The sequence below is a fragment of the Gopherus evgoodei genome, chromosome 8, assembly GCF_007399415.2.
Source record: "Gopherus evgoodei ecotype Sinaloan lineage chromosome 8, rGopEvg1_v1.p, whole genome shotgun sequence".
Classification (NCBI taxonomy): domain Eukaryota; kingdom Metazoa; phylum Chordata; order Testudines; family Testudinidae; genus Gopherus; species Gopherus evgoodei.
In genome coordinates, this window is record NC_044329.1 from 30091074 (window position 1) to 30116882 (window position 25809).

General features: G+C 40.3%; 1 protein-coding gene across 1 annotated transcript in view; it reads right to left on the reverse strand.

Moving 5' to 3' along the window:
* Nucleotides 1-25809, reverse strand: part of SLIT3 (slit guidance ligand 3) — an 811508-nt gene that overhangs the window by 132223 nt on the left and 653476 nt on the right. Inside the window, exons 21-24 of the mRNA XM_030572932.1 lie at nucleotides 19017-19085; nucleotides 18179-18250; nucleotides 17919-17990; nucleotides 5423-5494 (exon numbers count right to left, since the gene is read on the reverse strand). Coding sequence (XP_030428792.1) covers nucleotides 5423-5494; nucleotides 17919-17990; nucleotides 18179-18250; nucleotides 19017-19085 — 285 coding nt within the window. The remainder of the gene's footprint in view (nucleotides 1-5422; nucleotides 5495-17918; nucleotides 17991-18178; nucleotides 18251-19016; nucleotides 19086-25809) is intronic.

A 25809-nucleotide genomic window follows, 5' to 3' on the forward strand; every position in this document is an offset into this window, starting at 1 on the left:
GTCACTTAAACTTCTGTGTCTCAGATTTGTAATTTTTTTAAAACAAGGAGCTCAACCAAATACATTTCCCCTTGGCCTGGAATAAATCCCATGTAGCAGAGATGCATGTACTTGCAACCACAAGATGGGTGAATCTATTGGTTTGTTTTCCCATTTAATCAGAACTGTTTTCTCATAACCAAGGAAGGAGGCAGCACTCCCAGGGAAACAAATTTATATTGAGCTACACTTTGCTGGACACATTTCTATTTTGCTCCTGGAAAAAAAAAGAAGATAAACCAAACCAACAACCTAGAATAATAGTGTGTTCAGCTAGGCAAACTTGTAGAGTGGTTTAGGTCTTATGCTAAGCTAAACCAGTGGCTCTTAACCTTTCCAGACTACTGTACCCCTTTCAGGAGTCTGATTTGTCTTCTGTACCCTAAATTTCATCTCACTTAAAAACTACTCACTTACAAAACCAGACCTAAAAATAAAAAAGTGTCACAACACACTTTTACTGAAAACTGCTGACTTTCTCATTTTTACCATAACTAAATTGTAAAATAAATCAATTGGAATATAAATATTGTTCTTACATTTCTGTGTATAGTGTGTGTGTCTATATATCTACCCACACACACACATATATATCAGCATAAACAAGCCTTTGTATGAAATTTTAGTTTGTACTGACTTCACTAATGCTTGTTATGTAGCCTGTTGTAAAACTAGGCAAATATCTAGATGAGCTGATGTACCCTCTGAGACCTCTGCACACCTGCTGTACCCCTGGCTGAGAACCACTATGCAAGGGTACACTCCCCTCAGATATTTTTTTTAAATACTAGTTGTTTAGGACAATCTGATCCAAACCAAAGGCAAAAAACTGTTTCTTTAGAAAGAGGCTAGGGATAGGTCATCTCTGGCCAGGAGGATTTAGGGATAATTCCACCAGAGGCAAAAACAATGAGGAGGCCAGTGGCACCTTAAAGACTAACAAATTTATTTGGGCATAAGCTTTCGTCAGTAAGGGAAATCACCGCAACTCATCCTTCAGTTTGCTACCAGAGTTTTAACAAGAGGCTTTCCCGTGAGTTGCTGGGAGTCCCATTCAAAATAACGCTGTGTTAAATGTGAAATAAATGCAGCCTATTTTTCCTTTTCAGTGAGGCTGCAGCACAAACAAAATAAATGCACTGATGTTGGAGGTAAGACCCAAACAGATGAGCAGATGCAATGACATCAAGCCAGATCATGGAGCCCATGTGCCTCACAATTAGGAGCAGGAGGAAAGAAAGAAAACAAAATCCTGTAAAGACTGGGGTTTTCAAAGAAGCCTAACAGTGGTAGGTGCTCAACTCCCATTGACATTTAGCAGGAATTTTTTGTCCAATTCTCTTAAGCTCCTGGAAATCCTGGTAAAAAACGTGAGCGCTTGACCAAAGGCAGTTTAAATGAAATCAGCTTTGATGAAATGCACATTAGAAGTCTATGAAGTTACTTTTTTGAAAGCAATGAAGGGTTTTAGCCATGCAACTCTCTTACTTTAATAGGAAGTCACACGACTAAAACACTGTAAACTGATCTGGGCATTTACAGGCATCAAAAATCTACAGAAATTTTGACTTGGAAGGAATTATTACAGGAATGATGCAAATTGCTTTTTGAATTTTAGCTTTACCCCATGAATCAGACTACAAATCATTTTTTAAAATGTTTTGAACTCAAGCTTCTTTTGGATAAAAACGTTCAGACAGGATATTAAGAAAGGAAACCCTACTAAATTTGTTGATACATTTCTATAGGAGTGACTAATGAAACAGCCCTAGACAGACTCAACTGTAGAGTTCATGGGTTCAATCCTAGCCAGGGCTCATTCATCAAAATTAAATTTGTACAGCAGCAATGCCTGAAAACCCCCAAATCCTGCCCCTTTTGTAGCTCCATTGCTTACAATGGAAAAACTCCAGGGATGACCTTTTGATCCCATCTGCAATGAGCTGGCCCATTTCTGCAAGTTCATGTAGAAATTACAGTTAAACATTTAACACTGGACAAACCCCAACACACACAAAGTGAGAAGGAAATCACAAAACGAACACTGAAACATACAGGTTAATCAATCTCTCTAATGCAGCTTGAAGATGAAGCTGCTATATAAATGCTAGGAATAATTTTGTTCCAGAAGCTGTATAAATTAAGAAGTGTATTTTTTACTTTCCACTAATTTTTATGTACCACAGCATGCTTGTTTCCACTCACTTCTCCTTTTATTTCTTTGGTCAATACAACAAAACAATTCCTGGAGGTTAATCATCTCATACTGCTATGAAACACTAAGGGTCTTTGCAATGAAGGGCAGATTTTTTTCCTCTCAGATTCACGTATTCCTCATTAAAAGGCAATTAAAATAACTATAGATGAGATGAACTAGAGACGGAGAGCATTGTGGAGGACACAGTTTATTTGTATAAGTATCTAACATGAGCTTGAGTAAACAAGAGACGAATCAACAGGGACATGAATCTGAGCTGTTTATGTAAAGAATATACGAATCTCAGACATATTTTTAATAATGTGTTCTTTACCATGCTTTTGATAAACTATCTGGGTGAAGCCCTCACCAGGGAGTGGTACCTGGTAGCCCACTGCGTCAGGTAGTTTTGGATGTGGATAGCATGCACAGGCACTGAATGAATGCATGGGAGATCTCAAACTTGCTTTGTCAATTTAAAGGCTGCTCCTACTCTAGCAAATTTAGAGCTTTTTTTTTTAAGCACTAGTACAGGAACTAGTGTAGACAAAGCTCAGACATTTTTATCATGGTGTCAGAAAAACACTAAGTTTGCTTGTGAAGACACAGCCTCAGAGAATATTCACGATTGTTACACTGGCACAGATTCTGTACTAAAAGCATGTATGTGTGTTCCATAGATAAACCATCCTGTCTCGATGGAGCTAAATATAGATACACACCTTTCAAAAATCTACTTTAAAAGAATGTTATGTTTGCAAAGTAATTTTGGTGAAAATCTTTCCCTGTGTTTTGAGCAGCTTTGGAAAGTAGATTAGAGTAGGCTAGATCTGAGTTTTTAAGTTTCCAATTTCAAACCATATTACAGCTGTAGCTGTTGCAAAAGGCTTTGACCAAAAATGTGAAACATTTTGTCTACACCAGAGAACTGTACCTTTGCAATTTACAGTGGTCCATTTGAGCCATCATAACTTGTAACAATGCTGTGTGTCCACACTAACCGTTTTGGCTAGGCTAACTCTGTTCAACATCTTAACACTCAGCATCTCCTCCAATGCATTTTAAGTTCCACTATTTACTATGGATTCACACTGTTGGCAAAAAAAGTGTCTCTCACATGTAAAATTTTATTCACTCACAAGATATATGCAATTGAAGCATGGAATTTTTTTGTTCCGTTTATTTGAAAATGCCACAGCTACAGACTCTCTCAGAGATATGTGAATTCCAGAGACATCTATCTCAGTGTTCATAAAATACATTATTTTAAATTGCTTACTGCTTTATTGGTGAACTCAACTTCTTCAATTGTGCCAAAGACACTGGCCCTCCTAGAGTTAAGGAAGGCAAATGTTTCTTTAAAGAAACAGCCGAGAACAATTGCACGGTAGACTTTAATAGTTCACTGAGAAAATTATATCCTAGACAGGTCTTAATTATTTTATGGATCCTACGTATTACCATTCATTTATGCTTTGTATACTTTACACTGCCAGCAGCACATACTTATAAACAGAGGGGCTACATTGACTGTGCTGGGCCAAAGGGGATTTTATGACTCTCTAGGATGAACAGTTTACCTAGGAAAACTGTGCCTCCACGTAGTCTAATGTAAACGCCGAAGAAAACCCAAACAAATGGCACATGACACGTTCATCATTTCAGTTCTAAAAATGCCCTTAGATGCCAGCTACCCCTGTTTGGAAGGTGTCATTGCATTTCCAAGCAGAGACAAAGGAATTTGGTACAATGACCCTGAATTCATCCCCAGACAATGCCTAAAATGAATTTACTATACTATGAACACAGCATAGAATACAAATATCTGTTATACACAAAATGTAATTAAACATTTTATCTAGTACAGGCTAAAGTTTGAGGCTTGGATTTGAAGCTGAATTAGAGTTAAAGCTCAGGTTCAAATTCATGTAAAATTGTGTTGATTGTTAATTTAATTAATTATTCACACAAGATTCTGTCCCAAATAGTAACATTTAGTATGCATCACTATCCCTTATTTTGCAAGGGGAAACTGAGGCATGACACTGTTAAGTGACTTCTCCCACAGAAACCTGGGGCTAGGGACCCAGGTCTAGAACTGAGAAAACAATGAAAGTTTTGGTTCATTGGTAGTTCTGGAGGAAAAGAAAGTCAATATATTGGTTGTTGTTTCGGGTCCAACAAAACATCATTTCAAGTTGGAAGTTAATTAAAAAATAAAATAAAATTGAAAGAAATTTTGAAACAAAATAAATTTGCAAAATGTTTCTGCATATGCATTTTAAATATTGCCCAGGTCTCCTGACTGCCAGGATATACCAGTCTGATGCCTTTTTCATTGGACTATGCTACCTCCCATCCTGAAGAATGGGACATTTCAAGAAATCTGTTTTTGCAAGGTATTTGAACACCCAAGTCATAACTGGATCTGAACTCTGGATCTGGCCTGAAACCAAACCATAGGAGTATGTCTGAAGCCTCACAAATCAAAAGTAAAAGATGACTGATTAAAGTTTACCAATTTTGGTCCATTTCTAGGTGAGTGACTGGTCCAAGGCCATTAAGGAAGGAAGAAAGTGATGGAAAAACTAAAACAGACATTTGGATTTTCTCCTCACTTGGAAAGAGCAAATATATTTCATGTGTATGGATAGTGTGTCATTTTTAGAACACATTTTATATGCATGTCTGGAGTGGAATACACAAGAAGTTCACTTTCATTATTAGTATATGTGAATTATTAGTTCATGTACAAGATACTGTATTGACAAAATACAGTAAATAAAACATGAGATATTTATTATGCACAGAATCCACATATAAGTTACTTAATGTTCTTGATGGGTGGCTTCCTGTCTCATGCCCAGGCTTCTGGACCATCATGTTCTCTAAATTTCACATGAAAAATGCTAGATGACTTTTATGCACCAATGCCATAAATGAGGAAATGGTCATATTATTCCTTCATTTGTTTTTCCTAAGAAATTTTTTTGAGAATAAATAACAACCAGTCCAGGCATTTATTTAATTTAATTTGAACAGGTAATGTCTGAATAAAGACAGTAAAATGCAGAGAGAAAATGGGCACAACTCAGAATAGTTTAGAAACTAGATTAGCAGCATAACCTACATTGTGTTAGTAAAATAACACAGTCTTAAATATTAATTCAGAGCATGGGTACTTACAGATGCGAAAGGGACACCAGGTCATTAAAAGAACCTTCGGGAACACTGGAAATATCATTACCATGAAGAGTCCTAGAGCAGGGAAAGAACAGTAAGACATTAGAACACTGTATTGTCATGCTCCACCCCAAAATCTGAACAAATAGTTAGCTTTGGAACCAATATTTAACTGTCCCCACCGCAGAAACCCTACTAGCTTCATAATCCACCAGAGTCAGTGCTTTGTTATTTGTAATTTTACACAAAGATTTAATAAATAATGTTATCTGCAATTAAAAATGTTAATCATTAATTTTTAATGTAAAAGGTGTCTTGCTTCTATTTTTTTTTAATTTAAAGAATAAATATCACTTACAGGGCCACCCAGAGGATTCAGGGGACCTGGGGCAAAGTAATTTTGGGGGCCCCTTCCATAAAAAAAAAGTTGCAATATTATAGAATACTATATTCTCATGGGGGCCCCTGCAGGGTCCGGGGCCTGGGGCAAATTGCCCCACTTGCTCCCCCCTCTGGGCGGCCCTGATCATTTAAGTATATTTTCTTTAAAACAGAAAAATAGGAAAGCATCTTTTCCTCCCTGCCACAGACACCCTTACTGCTGCACAGAGTCCCATTAGCTGAAAATACAAAGAAATCAAAGGAAAAGAGGGAATGTGAAAGATGAAATTAAACATGGACTACAGTGGAATTCCAGGAGGGAGTGAGGGTCCACGTGTATAGATATATTTGCAGGATCAGGGCCTACATTCCCACATCAGTAGCAGAGTATATACCAATATGCAGTGACAGGCAAAATACTTGGAAATCAGTTCTCTGAAGAGCCTGTCCACCTTGGACAAGGAAACAAGCTCCTTCCTAGTATGACCAGAGTATAAGCACAGTCTTTCCTAGAAGGGGTCTAAATGTTTCTCAGACCATTTGAAAAAGATATTTTATTCCCTACCTCTTCCAAGAAGTGTATTATTTCTATTTATATGGATGTCTGGGAGAATTTTTCTGATAATTTGAGGAACACGAAAGGTGCTACAATAAAGGTAAGTCCTTATTCTAAATATATACAGTTTGTATTGCAATAGTAATCAAACACCACAATCTGGACTGAGGGATCATAATGCTGTACAAATAAACAAAAATGCACTTCTTGCACCAAAGATCTTATAATCAAACTGAAAGAGGTGGCCTAAAAAGTGAGTGCATCAGGCTATGGGAAGGAATATAAGAACAGTCATATTGGGTCAGAACAAAGGTCCATCTAGCCCAGTATCCTGTCTTCTAACAGTGGCTGTGCCAGATGCTTCAGAGGGAACGAACAGAACAGCACAAATTAACGAGTGATCCATCTCGTTGAGTCCCAGCTTCCACCAGTCAGAGGTTTAGGGATATCCGACACATGTGGTTGTATCTCTGACCATCTTGATTAATAGCAATTGATGGACCTATCCTCCACGAACTTATCTAATTCTTTTTAGAACCCAGTTATACTTTTGGCCTTCACAACATCCCCCAGCAATGAGTTTCACCAGTTGACTGTGTGCTGTGTGAAGAAATACTTCCTTATGTTTGTTTTAAACCTGCTGCCTATTTATTTCATTGGGTGACATTTGGTTCTTGTATTATGTGAAGGAGTAAATAACACTCTGCTATTCATTTTCTCCACACCATTCATGATTTGATAGACCTCTATCATATCCCACCCGTACTTATCTCTTTTCTAAGCTGAATGGTCCCTGTCTTTTAAAACGCTTCTCATATGGAAACTGTTCCATACCCCTAGTAATTTTTGTTGTCCGTTTCTGTATTTTTTCCAATTCTAATATAACTTTTTTGAGATGGGGTGACCAGAACTGCACACAGTATTCAAAGTGTGGGCATATCATGGATTTATATAGTGGCATTCCCAATGCACACCCATTGGAGCTGAGGCCAAACTGACCAGTGAATGACATGCACCTCCCTGAACCAGTGAGAATTTGGGCTTTAGGCTTTATTGGTCCTTCACAAGCCATGGACTATGCTACATGTTCATCTACTGGCACACTACTGTTTCACATATATTCAGATACAGAGATTCTCAAAAGTAGTCACAGCAGAAATGGAGGGAGAACACACCAGATCTTGTAAATCTCCCTCATGGTGTACATGGACAAGGAGCAGCTTTAGTTCCAGCCTTGTTACGTTGCCGAGATTTGCAACAGAAGTCATCCATGTATGGGGGTGTATATTTCCTGGACATGCTCTCTCCGCTGCTTTGGGTACCAGTACCCCGAAAGCCTTGTTTTCTCACTGCTCTGACCCTGAAGCACCCTATTAAGTGTTTGACCCATCAAGAATAACTTGTGGCACTGCAACTTGAGCTGAATCATCAAGCAATCCACCTCAGCTGGAAGGAGGAGCAGTTCAACAAACAGAGGGCACTTATTAACAAAACTAAATACGAGCAACTCACTGGGCGTCACATGGCAGCCTTTACACAATAAATATTGTTATTGGCATAGGGACTGCAAGATTAGGCCTGTTCATGAACTGCTGAAAAGTCAGAAGTGAATATAATGCCCTTGAACTAATTACCATTATAATGAGTTCACTACTATGTTACATTTCTGATCTCTGCCATTATTTTTTTGTATGCCACAAATGGGGGACACCTAATTTGCAGGCAATGGTGCAGTGGGAATGGAGTATTTACACTGATTTCCTGGGTTGGCTTAAGCTTCCTTACTTTGAAAATATTTAAATGAAAGCTGAGTTCAGCTTGTAAAAGCCTAATCCCATGAGGGGCTCAACACCCCCATAAAGCCTGGATGCAAAGGCTTGCACAGTAACCAATCCATGTTGAGGGTGATGTCACTGGAGATCATAACCACCCTGTGTTGTGTGTCTGTATATTTTAGGTTACATTTGACTCAAACAAGTCTTTAAATATTTTGCCAGACATACACACACATTAGTTCTTTTCAGATAAAAAATTAATGAAAACTAAATTAGATTTCTAACCATGACCAGGACACTTACATTTCAATTTGCGCAGCTTCCAATCAACTAAACAATACTGCATAAACTGGATATAAAAGCAAAGTGGTCCAGAGGAAGAGCACCTGTTGGGAGTTTTACCAGCACACAGTATGCTATATTGATGGGAATGTACCTTTCTCACAGTGTATGTTTTTCTATATTTACATGCACTCAGCTACAGTTTACATTTCACTATATATCAATGATCCTTCTAGGCAGCAGTTCTGAACATGTAAAACTGGTGGAACATTTTGTAATTCATTTCATGACTGGGTCATCACGTTATTGCAAAAGTCATGCTAATGACTGCGGCCTGGATTCTGCAAACACTTACGTTAGGGCTTAACAGTAAACATGAGTGGTCCCATTCATGTTAATGGGGACTGCTCATGCGCCCAAAGTAGTGCATGTGCATAAGCACTTGCAAGATGGGTTCCGAAAGAAAGATAAAAAAAAATATATATGAGCGAGAGAGACAGACAAGCTGAGCAGCACAGCCAGAGAGAGAAAGAGAGATATGCCATGAAACGTGTAATTAAATTATCCATTCATGGGTATTCTGATTTTAACAGAATAAATATAAGGAAAGCAGAAGGATTTGGAAAGATACTGAATCACGCACGGAAGAGGCCAGTTACCTTCAGAGGCAAGCACTGTTCAAGATGGTGAAATATCACACATACTTTAAAAATCAACAACCAGCAACAACTCTGAAAAGGTAGAAATTGTTTTGCTGATGTTTTCTCTTTTAAACTCTCCTGAGAACCCAGCTAATATATGACAATAACAGATTGCACACTGTCACTCGGAAGCACTTTCTCCCCTCTGGAGAATTGATTTTTAATAACAACATAGATGACATGTAGCAAGAGTTGTAGCTGACACCAGAGTTTTGTAGGCCATAATAAATCAAATCAATCTGGAGGTTTCCAAATGTATAGAGCACAGACAGAGACTCCCTTTCGGGCTTCATTTCACTAATGTTGTTTTGTGCAGGACTGAGAGGGCTCAGTGTTATCTCCCTTGAAGCAGGAGGTTCTTCTAAGATTTGATTAGCAGTTCTTCAAAGAAAGCCAAGAGCCAGCATTTGAATTTTTAAATGCCACCCTTTTTTTGTGTTGCAGTACAGGCATGACCTGTAGAAACTGAAATTAAATTATGACTCGGCTACTAAAACCCCTGGAATGACCAACAACTGGGAATGGAGATATAGTTAGGAATGCATGCCCAGTGGGAAGAATGACTTCAAGAATTTGCCATAACAGCACTCACCCACAGCCACCAGGAACATCTCCAGACTGACTGAGCCCTAATAATTATATTTAGCTTTTCTATATAACCTTCTATTGAAGGATCTCAAAGCATTTTGCAAATACTCAGGGCATTCTTTGAGATGCTGCAAACCGACAATTCCAGAAAAGTCAACAGCATCTGCAGCCGAACAGCAGCTCTGAAATCCAGATCCAAATTAATTAGGCCTCACAACATCAGTGATACAGCTAAGTATTAACCCTATGCTACAGATGGGGAAGTTAAGGCTCACATGGGATGTTTGTGACAGGGACAGGAAACAGAGCCCAGATGCTCTGACAGGTAGGGCTGTGCTTTTGCCACCTGACCACCTTTTCCTCTCCAAATGCACTAATCAAACCCGGCTTGAAATCTGTTTAACAACCAATGCCCAACCGCTAACCATTCTCCTTTCCTGTTTTAGTCTGAATTGATGACCTTAGACTCTAAAAGGCAGGAATGACCATATACAACGCTAATAGAAAAGACTATGCCTTCAAAGTAAGGAAGAGAACATGATTTCTTCTCTTCAGCCCAACTATACTGCAGAATGTAAACACACAAGAGGCTAAAATTTCAGGAGCTTACGTGTAATATTTAATTAGAAGCAGAGGTTTGCAAATGAATAGTGACAAGGATGACAAATGGCACACGGAATCTTTTACCATTAAACTACAAATTAAGATGTAGCAATACTTTTGGTCACAACTAGAGGTAGGCAAAAAATGTTCAGTGAACAGTAAATTTGCCTTGCCAAAAAATAATTTTTGGGGCGCTTAAACTATTTGTGAATTTGAGTCAAATTCGGCAAATGGTTTCAACTGGAAAAAAAATGAACACAAACATTCAGAAAATGTGGTTTCAAATTGACCTTTCATTTCGAATTGTTTTCCTTGACCAAACAATTTTTAGTGGTGGGGGAGGGGCCCTTTTTGTTTTGACGGAAAACTAAAAAAAAATAAATCAGTTTTGTTTTAAATGAACCTATTTCTCCCCTGGATTTCCCATTTTCGCCATTGAACCGAAAAATCAACTATTTGCTGAGCTCTAGTCACAGTCAGACTTTATGGTTAGAGGCCTATAAGAAACGCTGAAACTCTCAATCCAGTGACCAGTGGACAAATGACCTCCACCCAACTGGCACATTCACTTATGTCTCAGCAGAGGCCAAGCACTGAATGCGCATAGAGATTTCACTATTATTCTCGCCAGGGCAGGATTTGGCACCTTGAAAGGGCAGTTTGGAGAAGATCATGCTATGGGTGCTCATGACGTAGCTGTTTGGTGGAGAAAGAAAAGTCTTCAATCTCCAAGGCTATCAGTCTGGCACTCTTCATGAGCACTGCATTCACTGAGTACTTAAAATCGAGCCTAATAGAAAGGTCAGAGCCATGGGAAGATTTTCGTTTCCTAAATCTTACTCCTCCAAAGTCCCACTGCAGCACTTTAACTGGCAGTAGCAAATCCCCAGACAGCAATCAGTCACTATCTGCCAAATAGATCTGTAAATAAGTGGTCAGTGGGCTGCACAGTACAGTTAGCTCTATCCCAAATCCTCTAATTTCGGATGGGAAGTGTGGAGATAAATAACTCTCAGTGCTCAGAAAATACTGCCCTCTAGGGGCATTAACCATCTCTAAGCCTCCTTACCAGCCTTGCCCTTCACAATCAGTTATTATTTATGTGATTATGGCCTGAAGAATTTTCCTTAACAGTAACATGAGGAACTATAGTTTGAACGTGAAGAACTACCACTACTGGAGTAACTCTGGTTTACTTTCCTCCCCACTGTTTCATTTAAGATGTAGAAATTTGTCATCTGTACAGTTTAGCAGGAACAAATCAATGCAAGATCAAACCAAAGCGGACAGACAGTTACGTTAATAACAAAAATACTTGACACCTCTACTGCTGTTTTGAACAGAAAATCCCAAATCGCTTTGCAAAAGTAGGTAAAAGCGATATGCTCATTTTACCAGTGGGGAAACTGAGGCACAGGGCAGGTAGGAATCCTGCCCAACTTCACATAAGTCAGAGGCAGAGCTGAGAAAAGAACGTAGGTTTCTTCATTCTTGGTTTATATTATGGTAGGCCTGGGTGATCAAAGGACTACCTTGAACAATGTGGCAGACAAGAATGGTCTTTTGCGATAATAATATATGTAAAGAGGATTTGCCGGGAAATATCTAGAGGGAGGTGAATGAAAATCTGCCTCCCAAACACACTGTTCCTGGAATCTGAAGTTCAAGGCCCGAACTCTATAAAGTAAAGACTGAATTTATGTGGCAACACTGTTCATAAGTCTTTGGAGAGAAAGCGAAGTGTAGACACAGGCCTGTTTAGGCAGTCTCACTTACTAAGGATATCACAGTGTTAGCAGGGAACTGTGCAGCCTATAAAAATCCCTGATCAGGAGGGAGACATGCAGGTCTCTGTGCAAGAGAGGCGATGACTGAAGAGCCAGGAGCCTAGAGTGAGTGCTTTTTGTGGTCCATGGATGTGAAGTACAGACACAGTTGACCTGAACCGTGACACTCAGATGTGGCCATCCCATGGGTGTTTGAAATCTGAGCCCAAAACCAACTTTACAAATGGATCCCTTTCTTTACAACGAAAGCTGTGGCTATAAACAGCCCCAGACTTGAGGGGGCTTGAAATCCACATCTGTATTGCCCCACTTGAACTTAACTCTTCTAAGAAGAAAGACTATGAAGCTTCATTTCTTTTACAGATGGGGTTCTCAAACTGGGAGTTGGGACCCCTCAGGGGGTCACGAGATTAATACATGGGGGGGTCAGAAGCTGTCAGCTTCCACCTCAAACACCGCTTTGCCTCCAGCATTTATAATGGTGTTAAATATATAAAAAAGTGTTTTTCCTGTATGGGGAGGGGTCGCACTCAGAGGCTTGCTGTGTGAAAGGCATCACCAATACAAAAGTCTGAGAACCCCTGTTTTACAGTACTTGAAAGTTCCTCCTACGCTACACAACCTAGGGAGTTGAGTTCTGTGACCACTAATCTTGGCCATCCTGCTGCTTCATGATATACCAGAACTTACTTAACAAAGGAGAAAAATATTCTCCTGCAAAGCCCCCAAACCTTAACAGTGGTTATAACTTTATACAGGTAGTTCCAAAATACTTCGTAACTGAAGTCAACGTATCTTAGATCGACTAAGATTGACTTACTTCGCATCCTTGCAGCACAGGATTGACGGCCACCACTCCCCTGTTGACTCCGCTTCCGCCTCTCGCCCTGGTGGAGTTCTGGAGTTGATGGGGAGCACGTTTGGGGATCGATGTATCGCGTCTAGATGCGATACATTGATCCCCAACCGATCGATCACTACCCGCCGGACAGGCATACCCTCAGAGTCGTATGTCTCCAAACTGAGGGACATTAGAAAAAATGGTAGTGCAAGCAGCTTAATGTGAGCTGAGGTTTCATCTCTGAGTATAAATATGTACTACATGTAGTGTAGACCACTGGTGATATGGGGAGAGATGATCCCCAGAAAATTCATAACAATTGCAATTTTTCTTCCCAATATTTTCTTTTGCTGATCAATCATTGGGTTTAAGTTATTTATTTGCATCCACATTGCCCAAATAAAAAAAAAAGATGGAAAGCCTGTTTCTCCTCTCCATATAATACTCCTGGTCACATGGTGCTGACTCAACCCTTCTCCCAACTATTAAACTGCATTACAAACAGCTACAAATATTAAATATTTGTGTAATGTTACTTCTCTATGTAAGTTACAGCTTTGGTTGTCACGAGTATGTTATACAAGCACAGATGGGACAGGAGGTGGTCCTTGGTGATATATTATATGGTCTATATGAAATAGTTTGAGAGCCCCTATTATACAGCATCACTTTCATCCTTATATATGTTTGATCAGTAATCTACAATTATAAAAAGAGAGATTGATGCAGGTTTGTATATGGTGGTGGCGGCAAATTTGAGATGAAGGACATCCCTTTACAGGAGGCACAGTTCTTGTGAGGTATGATCAAAAGAAAATTTCCTTAAAGGAAAAAACTAATGTTTTTATTGCATGCTATAGCAAGGAGGTGGAACAATAAAACTGAGGTGTGAACCATTAAATAAGGCAAGAAGAGTTATGGATTGTCTTGCACAATCAAACCTTGTATCATTATTACATGGTAGATCTTCATTTCCCTCTGATCTGAGAGGCTCTCATTTGTCACAGCAATTCACAGAGCCACAGGTATGAAGTATGAAAGTAAAGTACACAACCAGCCAGTTGCAGTCTTTTCCCTGCCATGTGAATGTTTCTGCTCTGATTCTTGATTGCCATTGAGTACAAGGTGAGCAAAACATCTTGCAGAGTAGAGCTGTGGTAACTTAAAGAGTTTTGCCTGCTTTCTGCATTCAGTATGCCCTTCCCCCCATGCCCATCCCATGATTTTGATCCTACTCATAATATGCTTTCAGTGCATCGTATCACAGAGGGGATTCTCATCGGTTGGCCCATCTTGGCAACCAGCTCAGGCAGACAGCTACCTCCAAATCTATGTCACATTGCTTGCCAACTTTACCATCCTTGGGAACAGTGAAAACAGATACCTATATCTGTCCTTGTAGAGGCAATGAATCAATGGTGCAGGCGCTAATTTCTCAGCCTGACACTTCTTAATTTGGCTCTCCCATGCCAGAACATTACAAAGCCATATATCTGTCTGGTATAATCATCTCTGTTCACACTGGTTTCTGTGTACTACACCATCCAGGAACTGTCCTCTGAAATTCAGTAGGGTTATACAGAAGTTTAAGCCTTGTTAAAAACTTTTATGATTTAAAAGAGACATACTTGTTACAGCTTCTGAGGCATCCTCAAGAACAGGTGTCGGCAACCTTTCAGAAGTGGTGTGCCAAGTTCACTGTAATTTAAGGTTTCGTGTGCCAGTAATACATTTTAACATTTGTAGAAGGTCTCTCTCTATGTCTATATTATATAAATAAACTATCGTTTTATTTAAAGTAAATAAGGTTTTTAAAATATTTAAGAAGCTTCATTTAAAATGAAATTAAAATGTAGATCTTATCAATTTAGTGTGATCCTTGCCTGGGATCCTTGTCTGGGGTTCCAGCCACCAGCCCTGCTGTCAGCCTGGGATTCCATTCACTCAGCCGGCAGCGGGCTGAGCGGGCCAGTGGCGGGCTAAGCTGGGGGCTGAGTGGCTCAGTCCGCTGCCGGTCTGGGGTTCCGGCTGCTGGTCACTTGCCAATTGGGGTCCCAGTTGCCGGCCCCACTCAGCCTCCTGCCAGCCTGGGTGAGTAGAACCCCAGGCTGGTAGTTGGCTGAGGGGGGCTGGTAGGAGCTGGTGGACGGAACCCCAGACCAGCAGCGGGCTGAACGGCTCGGCCTGCTGTCAGTCTGGGGTCCCGGCCACCAGCCCCACTCAGCCCGCTGCCAGCTGAGTGAATGGAACCTCAGACCAGCAGCGGGCTGAGCGGGGCTGGAACCCCAGACAAGGATCCCAGGCCCTGCTCAGCATGCTGCCAGCCTGGGGTTCTGTCCGCCAGCTCCTGCCAGCCGGGATCCCAGCCGCCAGCCCCTCTCAGCCCGCTACCAGACTGGGGTTCTGCTCACCCAGGCCGGAAGGAGGCTGAGCGGGGCCAGCAGCTAGAACCCCAGACTGGCACCAGGCTGAGTGCTGCTGGCACCCCACTGAGTGCTGCCAGCACCCCAGACTGGCAGCGGACTGAGCCACTCAGCCCGCTGGCAGCCCCGCTCAGCCTGCCGCTGGTTGAGTGAATAGAACCCCAGCCACTCAGCCCGCTGCCACTCTGGGGTTCTGTCTGTTGGCTCCTGCCAGCCGGGGTCTCAGCTGCCGACCTGCTCAGCCTGCTGCCAGCCTGGGGTTTCCCACATGTGCCGTAGGTTGCCGACTCCAGCTCTAGAAAACTATACCCATGCTCTAAAGTTCTATCGGTTTCTACAGGCCACAGCGGAATAAATGAAGAAATGTTTTCCTCCATTCTGCACAGGCTCCTACCATTTTGTGTTCCAACAGACAAATACACTGTAGGCTGTCCCATGGAGACCTTTCTTGCTCATTCTTGTTCCCATAATATTAAAGCAAGGACATTCATACTGAAAGTATAGCGTTACTCTTTGCATATGAAAAAGCTTAGCATTCACCTGCATCACCTAGATGTAAAGGGAAATCATGCCTCATCAATCTACTAAAGCATGTGGACAAGGGGGATCCAGTGGATATAGTGTACTTAGATTTTCAGACAGCCTTTCATAAGGTCCATCATCAATGGCTCTTAAGCAAAGTAAGCTGTCATGGGATAAGAGGGAAGGTCCTCTCATAGACTGGTAACTGGTCAAAAGATAGAAAACGAAGAATAGGGAGACGTAAATAGTGGTGTCCCTCGGGGGTCTAGACTAGGGTCTGTCATAGGCGTGGGAAATAGAGGTTCCAACTGCTGGCCCCAGCTACTGACCACAGATGCAAGGTCCTGCATCATGGCTGCTGGCCCTCTGCTTGGGGGTCCTGGCTGTCAGTCCTGCTCCTGGCCATACACACGGGGTTTTGGCTGCTGGCTCCACTCCAGCCTGCACATGGTGTCCCGCATCCCAGCTGCCAGCCCCATGCCCACCCTGCTCCTGAACGTGCATGCAGGGTCCCAACTACCAGCCCTGCTCCCAGCTGCGTATGTGGGTCCTGGCTGCCGGCCCCACTCCCAGCTGCGCACACAGGGTCCCAGCTGCCAGCCCTGTATGTAAGGCTCTGCTATTGGCCCCATGCCTGCCCCTAGACATGGTGCCAGCCTCGACTCCTTATTCTTGTCCTTGTCCCCACTTCTAGAGACATGGCCCTGCCTCCGGCCTCAGCTCGGCAGGGGATGGGAGGCAATGGTAGAGGGCGCACGAGGCAAAATGTCTGGGGAGAGTTTTGCTGGATTTCATCATCCCTGCTATAAAAGCATTCTAGCACCACTGGGACCAGTCCTATTCAATATATTCATAAATGATCTGGAAAAAGGAATAAACAGTGAGGTGGCAAAATTTGCAGATGATACAAAACTACTCAAGATAGTTAAGTCCCAGGCAGACTGCAAAGAGCTACAAAAGGATCTTTCAAATCTGGGTGATTGGGCAACAAAATGGCAGATGAAATTCAGTGTTGATAAATGCAAAGTTATGTACACTGGGAAACATAATCCCAACTATACATATAAAATGATAAGGTCTAAATTGGCTGTTACTACTCAAGAAAGAGATCTTGGCGTCATTGTGGATAGTTCTCTGAAAACATCCACTCAATGTGCAGTGGCAGTCAAAGTTAACAGAATGTTGGGAATCATTAAGATAAGATAATAAGACAGAAAATATCATATTGCCTCTATATAAATCCATGGTATGCCCACATCTTGAATACTGCATGCAGATGTGGTCGTTCCATCTCAAAAAAGATATATAAAAGGTTCAGAAAAGAGCAACAAAAATGATGAGGGGTATGGAATGGCTGCCATCTGAGGAGAGATTAATAAGATTGGGACTTTGTAGCTGGGAAAAGAGATGACTAAGGGGGATATTTTAAAGTTCTATAAAATCATGACTGGTATGGAGAAAGTAAACAACGAAGTGTTATTTATTCCTTCTCATAACACAAGAACTAGGGGTCACTCAAATGGTTTAAAACAAACAAAAGGAAGTATTTCTTCACACAACGCAGAGTCAACCTGTGGAACTCTTTGCCAGAGGATGTAGTGAATGCCAAGACTATAACAGGGTTCATAAAAGAACTAGATAAATTCATGGAGGATAGGTCCATCAACTGCTATTAGCCAGAATGGACAGGTATAGTGTCCCCAGCCTCTGTTTGCCAGAAGCTGGGAATGGGCACAGGGGATGGATCACTTGGTGATTACCTGTTCTGCTCATTCCCTCTGGGGCACCTGGCATTGGCCACTGTCGGAAGACAGGATACTGGGCAAGATGGACCTCTGGTCTGACCTAGTGTGGCCATTCTTATGTGTCAGTTGGTACAGGATGTGTTGCACAGAAGTACTAGTACACTGAAGCTAATTGTGTGAAAATATTTATGGTGTACTGAATCAAGTGAAAGCCATCTGTTCATTAAAAATCCTGCTGTCATCGACAGCATCCTAATAAGCCGTAACCCAGACTTATTGAACAAGTATTACTTACAGCACTCGAAGAGACTTGAGTCCATTAAATGCATGGGTTGGAATACACCGGAGTCTGTTGTAGCTCAGGATCCTAGGAGAATCAGAAAATGCAGTTGCAGTGTTATATGTTTCTTTGCTTATTTTGCTACTAATTTACTTAAGAAGCACTGTGGAAAGCCAACAGTTTACATAACAAGAGAGATACTCATTGTTTAATGCAACTGTTTTTTTTGTACTGAACAACAATTAAAACTGATGCCGGAACCACTGATTACTTACAGTGTTGATAGCTGAGTCATGTTGATGAAGGTGTAATTGGCCAATATGCTGATGCTGTTGTTGCTCAAGTCACTAAAGAAATACACACAGCAGATACATCATTTATACAAATGACTTTAAAAACAAGCCATTTTTAAATATTAAAGCAGACTCAAGCAGCAAAGTAAGCAATTTCAAAGCTAACCATTATCAATTGCCATCATCTCTTATAATCAGCCTTGGAAGAAACCTACAGCAAGGCACATCAGACTATTTCTCTAAGAGTCTCTCAAGCATCTTCTAGAGCACATTTTCAATGCATTGCAACATAGCAGTGGATGTAGAAGAAATTTCTGGGCAGAAACTGGACAGGTGAGACATTCATAAGTGCACAACGAGTTTATCACATGGATCTGCAATTTGTCACATTGATATCACCTCCATGGGTAGCATGTATGTATTTTGTATACACATACATATGCAACTACTGCAGAGTACTAGGGTGAACAGAGTCTGATTGTTGGGATCTATTTTGAACCTACAATTACGACAACTCCACTTCTTATATATCAGAAAAAGAAAAGGCTTTGTTAGATGCCTTCATTTTTTCAGTGCTATAATATCATAAGCAATGGTTTAACCATAAGAAATTGATGTCTGCCTTTCAAGCCTACCAGTGTTGTACAGGTAAATCTGCCATACCCAACTACAGTCACATAGTACATAATAGTTTTACGAACACTTAGAGGAAAAATGACTGGCAAAAAATGAGTGCAAAACAATTCCCCATATTCCATGCAAGCCATGTGGAGGAAAGAATCATCTAATTTTGCTGGCGTTAAAACCATGCATTTCTTACATCAGTGTCAGGTGTCTGAAGGTCGACAGCTCCTTTGGCACAGCTGTTAAATGGTTTCCTTCCAGATATCTGAAAAAGAGTCACATTCTGATGATTAGGCACACACATGAACATGAACTTTGGCCAGGTCAGGCTGTCAGGCTGTGTCCCTTGTATTTTTTGGGAAATGCAGGATCTATTAGAACTTTAAAAGTAGCAATCAGGGGTGGGATCTTTGAATCATCACAGCTTTGAAACTATACTAACAAGTCACTAGAATTTATTTGTTTTGCAAATCCATAGTTTCCAGTCCAAAGCATCATAGTACCTTGTTGGTGGTTTTGCTCAGAAATTTGAAGTGAGTATAGCAAGGACCCTTGACCTGCAACTCAAATAAAAGCTCATTTAGCTCTTCATAGAAGACTCTTATAGAAGGAGGGGAAAAAAATCACACATGGTGTGCCCTTGGTATAAGGTTATATTTAATTAAAGTTTTTACAAGCAACTCCAAATGCTAATTGACCCCATTAGAACAATTTCTGCCCTCTGACTGCAAACAGCTTGTACAGACAGTGTTTAAATAAACCCTTGTCTGGTATGTTGCATTACTTGATATTCGTGCATCAGAACCTCACTTATTTCAATAGGGCCAACCCAAACACCTGATTATTTTAGAAAAGTTTCACTGCAGTATCTCCTATCTGAGACTTCTTTTTTATTACTATTATTTTTACAATCTACAGTAATACAGGGAAAGAAAAACACAAATCATGGTTGATTGTTTAACTACCATTTGTATACACATATACACCCCTCCAAAATCTCTCCTACATTCAGCACGTATATTTAATACAATAGACTGTATTTCCAGGTTCGGCACGCACTGCAGCACCATTGAAAAAATGTATTTTTTCTTAAAGACAAAACTAATGTTGTTCACAAGAATTCACTCTGCAGAGCAAGAAATCTTTAAACACAGGAGGAATTTTATATGGCCAGGAGTATATATCAATATAAATATTATCTGTTTAACACCAAATACATGACAAGAAGTTTTTAGCCCTGGAAGGTTCTACTTATACCCGAGAACATGGTCAATCTTGGGCATGTAATTTTCCTTAACGTTCATGTATGCAGAAATCCCCACATGTCAAGATGTGAAGACTATTCCCTAAGATTAAGTACTAAATGCACCAATCATTGAACAAGAGCTACATGTATACACACTATACATGCTGGACTATAATGTTCTCTTCCAAAGTTATGACCACTTACTCCTTAAACACATTTCATTTTTTAATGAAATACATAAAGATTGTAATAGCTCTGGGGCAATTGCGAGTGTCCTCATACCAGAGACACTCAAATAATCACTTAATTTTGGTCTGAAAAACACTCATTATATAACTGCTAAAATTTTGCCAGGATGTCCTCATTTAACAATGCTGGTTACAAATCTCCATTGCAAAGCATCAGAAATTACATATTCAATTATGTGGTTCACCTTTGCACACATGGATGTGGTATATAGGTGCTTATCCACCCACACATGTGCAAACTCAATTTGCACAAAAACAAGCAGTAGCATATATGCATCTGCGTGGAAAAGAATAGATCCTTTATGTCAATTTGTGACTTCCGATAAAACCTCTCAATTTTAAATACATTCCTATTTAATACTATCAGGTGAAGGTATGCCTGGTACGGTTAAAGTATTATAAAGCAAAGAAAATGCAAGATGGATTAATTATGGAAGTATTACAAAATAGAGATATTAGGAATGGTGGTTAAGGATTTGAAAGTGCTTCAAACACCAGATGGCAATAGTATATAGTCTCTCTTCAAGTGGGAAACAGTACATTTCATTTCATGTTGTTAACGGGGCTGTCAAGATCTATGCAGGGTCCTCTCACTCTAGTGCTGGACCCTGGGTATCCATATTTAAGATCTGGAGGGCTTGCTCCTGCACTCCTTACTCAAATAACCCTCACTGAGATGAAGAATGTAGAATCAGGCCCTTGAAGGACAAAACTGCTCTTTTAAACTAACTCCGTGGAAGTGGAGCAGGAAAATGGCTCTACATCCTAAAGGTATTTCAGGCAGAAAGTGTAACATGGCTTCCCATATCTACACCTCACTGCGGAGACTCCCATATGGGAGACCCATGGCAAGTGGGAATGGTTCAGATTAGTAGACGCTTTTCGTATTTGTAAGAAAAACTACCATGAGAGTAAGACATAATTAAAAAAAGAACACTGAGCCAGATCATAGCTCCTACACCTAGAGGGGATGGACATTCTGTACTGAAGGGCGGGCTTTGCTGCTTCTCTAGCATCCTCTTCTTGCACCCCAGGAAGCCGTGGAGGGTGCCCCAGGGTCATGGGGCTGCAAGGAGGTTGTGATAGGGCAGATTGGGGTGGGGTACATGCATTGTCCTCATTTTGGCTCTGGAGAAATTAATCAAAAATAATATAGCTCTAGTTCTTTCAGCTTTCATCCCAATGTTTTGGGGACAGCTGTGGCCAGTGGGAGGCAATATTAGAAAAGTTCCAATGGAAATCTACTTCGAGTAGGGTGACCAGATGTCCTGATTTTATAGAGACGGTGCCGATATTTGGGGCTTTGTCTCATATAGGTGCCAATTACCCCCCACCCCGTCCCGATTTTTCATCCTTCCTATCTGGTCACCCTAACTTCCAGTGAGGAAAGGCTAGTACAGAACTGTACGACTTAACTTGACTTTGGCCTATGTGATTCCACAGGCATCTGCCAGTTTTCCGTGCAACTCCAGCAGCCTTTTCTACAGGGGAAACAAATCCAGCTTCCTCATATACGGGGAGGGTGTGCGGAGGGGGGGGGGGAGAGGAAGGCTCTGCTTCAGTCAATGCATGCAAAGATTTCATCCCTCTAAGGCCCCTTTTTGGTGGATTTCTCCAAAGATAAACCTAGGTTATTGCAATCAATAGGATGTCCTTCGAAGGGTTATCAAGCATCACCAGGGAGTATGTATACCCACACACAGTAGAGTATATAACACAATGATCTTAGAATCTGTGCCACACACAGTTTTTATTTTCTTTGGTAACCAACCTATCTGGTCTGCATTTATAACAGTAAACAACAATAATTACAGAGACTAACATGTTATAGGTTCTGTCTCCATGTAGGCTGCTACAATGCCAAAGAATTTTGTGCAAGCTATTTGGTCTAAAAGACTCTTGCTGCAAGTTGAGTTTTTATCTGCATTATTTAAAAGTAAATAGGCGTATACAGAAAAGCTACTGCCATTTATTACAGAATATATCACTGATATCAACTCGTGTTTTATTTTCTCTCTTCTGTTTCAGACTAATGCCCTCCTCTATTTTCTGTCATCTCAGCTTTGCCTTCTAAACTAAATAAACCCCGGGAAGAATTTCTCATATGATATTAGATGCTGGAGCCTAATAATAAATTGAAAAAATCTTCAGCTATCAAAACGAATTGAATACGGTGATGAAACCTTCAGAATACATTTTTGGAGATTTTCCAATTCATTTTGACATGAAATAGATGTCAATTTAAACAGCTTTTTTTGGCTAGAAATGGTCCTTCCCCTCTTTTTTCTTGCTATCTGGTAGGTGTTTAGCAATTGAACACTGAAAGGTGTATGCTGTACTCTAATTCTTCAGTATTCTGACTGAGACAGAGACAAACCTTTGGGCCTCTGGAGCTGGACTGCTACAGCATATCTTCTTCGCAGAGCATATTCAACTACAATATTCTCAACAACTTCCCAGTTGTCTTAGGATATTAGCACAAAGGGTAATATTTATACCAATGGAACACTTTGTGAATAGAATACAACAGCTTCCTAATAATTTTACTCTGAAAAATTAATGATTATATCATTATCATGCACAGCAATTATTAGGGGTGCACAAAGCTTTCCTATTTAACTTTCTGGCATATTATACAAACAATGGTGACAAATTCTAGAAAAAGCATTTTCAAAGCCCATTTAAGTTGAGTTAATTTGAAACAACCACAGCTTTTCAGAGTAGAATGGGACATGTTAATTTGAGTTGCTGCATTTGAAAAAGCACCACCATTTACACAGGACCAAACTTGATTGGATTCCACATCATATTTCGTGGTGGAACTTTATTCTCATGACATTTACATAGAGCTAATCTAATACAGTAGCTAATTCTCCAATTCAGAGTTATACACTTAAACCTAAGTCTAAATATTTCAGCGAATTCAGTATACATTGAACAATAATGTCTTTCCTTAGTGGCTATTCCCCATTTAAGAGGAGAACCTGTTTCCAGGTAAAGCTGTCTGCCTTGTAGCTTGGGTGGAGCTTTTGGAGACAGAGGACATCATAGTGTCGAATTTATAGAAAAACTTACAACCAAAATAATACAGAGGAGAGATTTTGTTTTCATTTCTTTCTTAGCCAATGAAGCAAAAGACAGAATGAATTCATTCACTTGACCTTTATTAGGCAAATAAACTATGGTATGAACAAAAAAAAATGTACTTTTAAATTTATCTCCCAGATTAAGTTAGCTACAGATTAGGTTAATAGATTCCAAGGCCAAAAGGGACCACTGTGACAATCTAGTCTGAGTTGCTGTATAGCCCAGGCCATAGAACTTCCCCAAAATAATTCCTAGAGCAGCCCCTTTAGAAAACCATCCTACCTTGATTTAAAAATTGCCAGGGATGGAGAATCCAACATGACAGTTGGTAAATTGTTCCAATGCTTAATTACTCACTGTTAAAAATTTACATTTTGAATTTGTCTGGTTTCAACGTCTAAACATTGGTAACACTTTTCTCTGTTAGACTGAAGAGACCATTATTAAATATTTGTTCCTCAGGTAGATTCTTATAGACTTTGATCAAGTCACCCCTTAGCCTTCTCTTTGTTAAACTAAATAGATTGAACTCCCTGAGTCTAACATTAAAAGGCAGGCTTTCTAATCCTTTAATCATTCTCAAAGCTCTTCTCTGAGTCATCTCCAATTTTCAACTTGAGTGTACATCAGCTGCCTTAATGTAGGAGGACTGTCTGGAGGTCAAAATAATATCTTTTGATTCCTAATGCTTTTAGATGCTGTAGCTCTGTAGTTTTAGATTTAAATACTTGGGTCCAATTCATCCCCACTTTAATTTCAGCATCACATCATTGATGGAGCTGGTCCAATAGGCACACTTAAAATTCCTATTAAGATTTATCCATCATTTTGATAATAAATTAATATCTGCCACATCTTTGATGGAAAATAAAAAGGAAAGTGCAACCAGATATAAGCTACTTGAAAAAGTTTTTCCAACCCTGCAGTTCTTAATACAGATCTGTCAAATAAGGATTTAAGCCCAGATCCTCAAAGGTATTTAGGTTCCTAACTCCCACTGAGTTCAACAGGAGTTAGGCACCTAAATACCTTTGAAGATCTTGGTCTTAGGAACTCTAAGAAGGTGCCAATTTACCTTCATTTTGTGAGTACCTATTTTATAAAATGTATGGATAGTTAAGCATTCGTACAGCAACTTCATCCTGTAATCTCAAAGAGCATTACAAACAGGTTAGGGCATATTGAGTTAGGTGCTGTACACACATATTGTAAGAGAAATTTATCCCCCTGAATCTTACTAACTATATGAACAAAATCTACTCCCAGACAAAGGGATAGGGGAGAAGTGTTGCTATTTTACAGAGGGGAAATTGAGGCACAGAGAGTAAGGGACTGGTCCCAGGCCACACTCTATGGCAGGGCCAGGAATTGAACCCTGATCGCTTGAAGCCCACAGCAGTGTGTAAACTACAAGGCCATCCTCTCAAAAATTACATAGGGAAATTTCAATCTTCTTTCTCAGCAGAAAGGACAAGCACAAAATTACAGAGCAAATGAGAGAGAACAAGGAGGAACTAAGCTATTGACTTCCAGACCTGTGCTCTAACCACTACAACATACACTACCTCATAATGACTTCACCAAAGAAGATGAAATGGCTCAGGATTTTGGTAGTGCGATATAGAAACTTGCCCCTTCAGGTTGCTCTTGTGAATTGAGGTGGGTCAGAAACAGAATTGTTATTATTGAATGTGTATTAGAGACTCAGAAAAAGGAGACTAAAGTTCTCATAAATAACTCCCCACCACGCAGCAAATAAAAGTTGCTCAGCTCCTTTCTGGTAATCGTAGAGAGATCAAAGCCTGAATGCTGCTTCCCCTAAGGATGGCCCTTCTCCCGCTCTTAGTTGTGGCACATGGGCATGCCTTGAAGTGCTGCTGCATGCACTCTGCTTGCTTTGAAAATAAAGAGGGAACCTCAGACTCCAGGAATTCCCTCCAGCACCTTTCACAGGCACTAACTCTATATAAAAAAATAAAAAGAAAAATGATGCATTTAAAATGACAGCTGCTCCTTTACTAACCTGTCAACTTTTTATATCAGTGAACACTTGGATTTGAGGTGATACCACTATCACAGGGTGACAAACTGGCATGTAATGCTTTGAATCTCTTGTAATTTTTTGTATAATAGAATGCCTGCTTGACCATAAAGGCAAGTCCACAGGAGCATTCTGTGCTAAGAGAGGAAGGCAAAAGGAAAATACAGTTCTCAGACAGTAACTAAAGAGGCATAAGGGAAGGACAGGAAAAACTATTGTAATTTGGGGATTTAAAAAAAAACATTTAAGATAAAAATTAGGAGTTGCTTGGCAATGCTACAACTAAGTTCTAAAATTAAGTTAGGGTCAAAACATTTTTGATGGGCTGTTCAGAACATTGTTTGAAATCAAGGCAACTTTCTTTTAC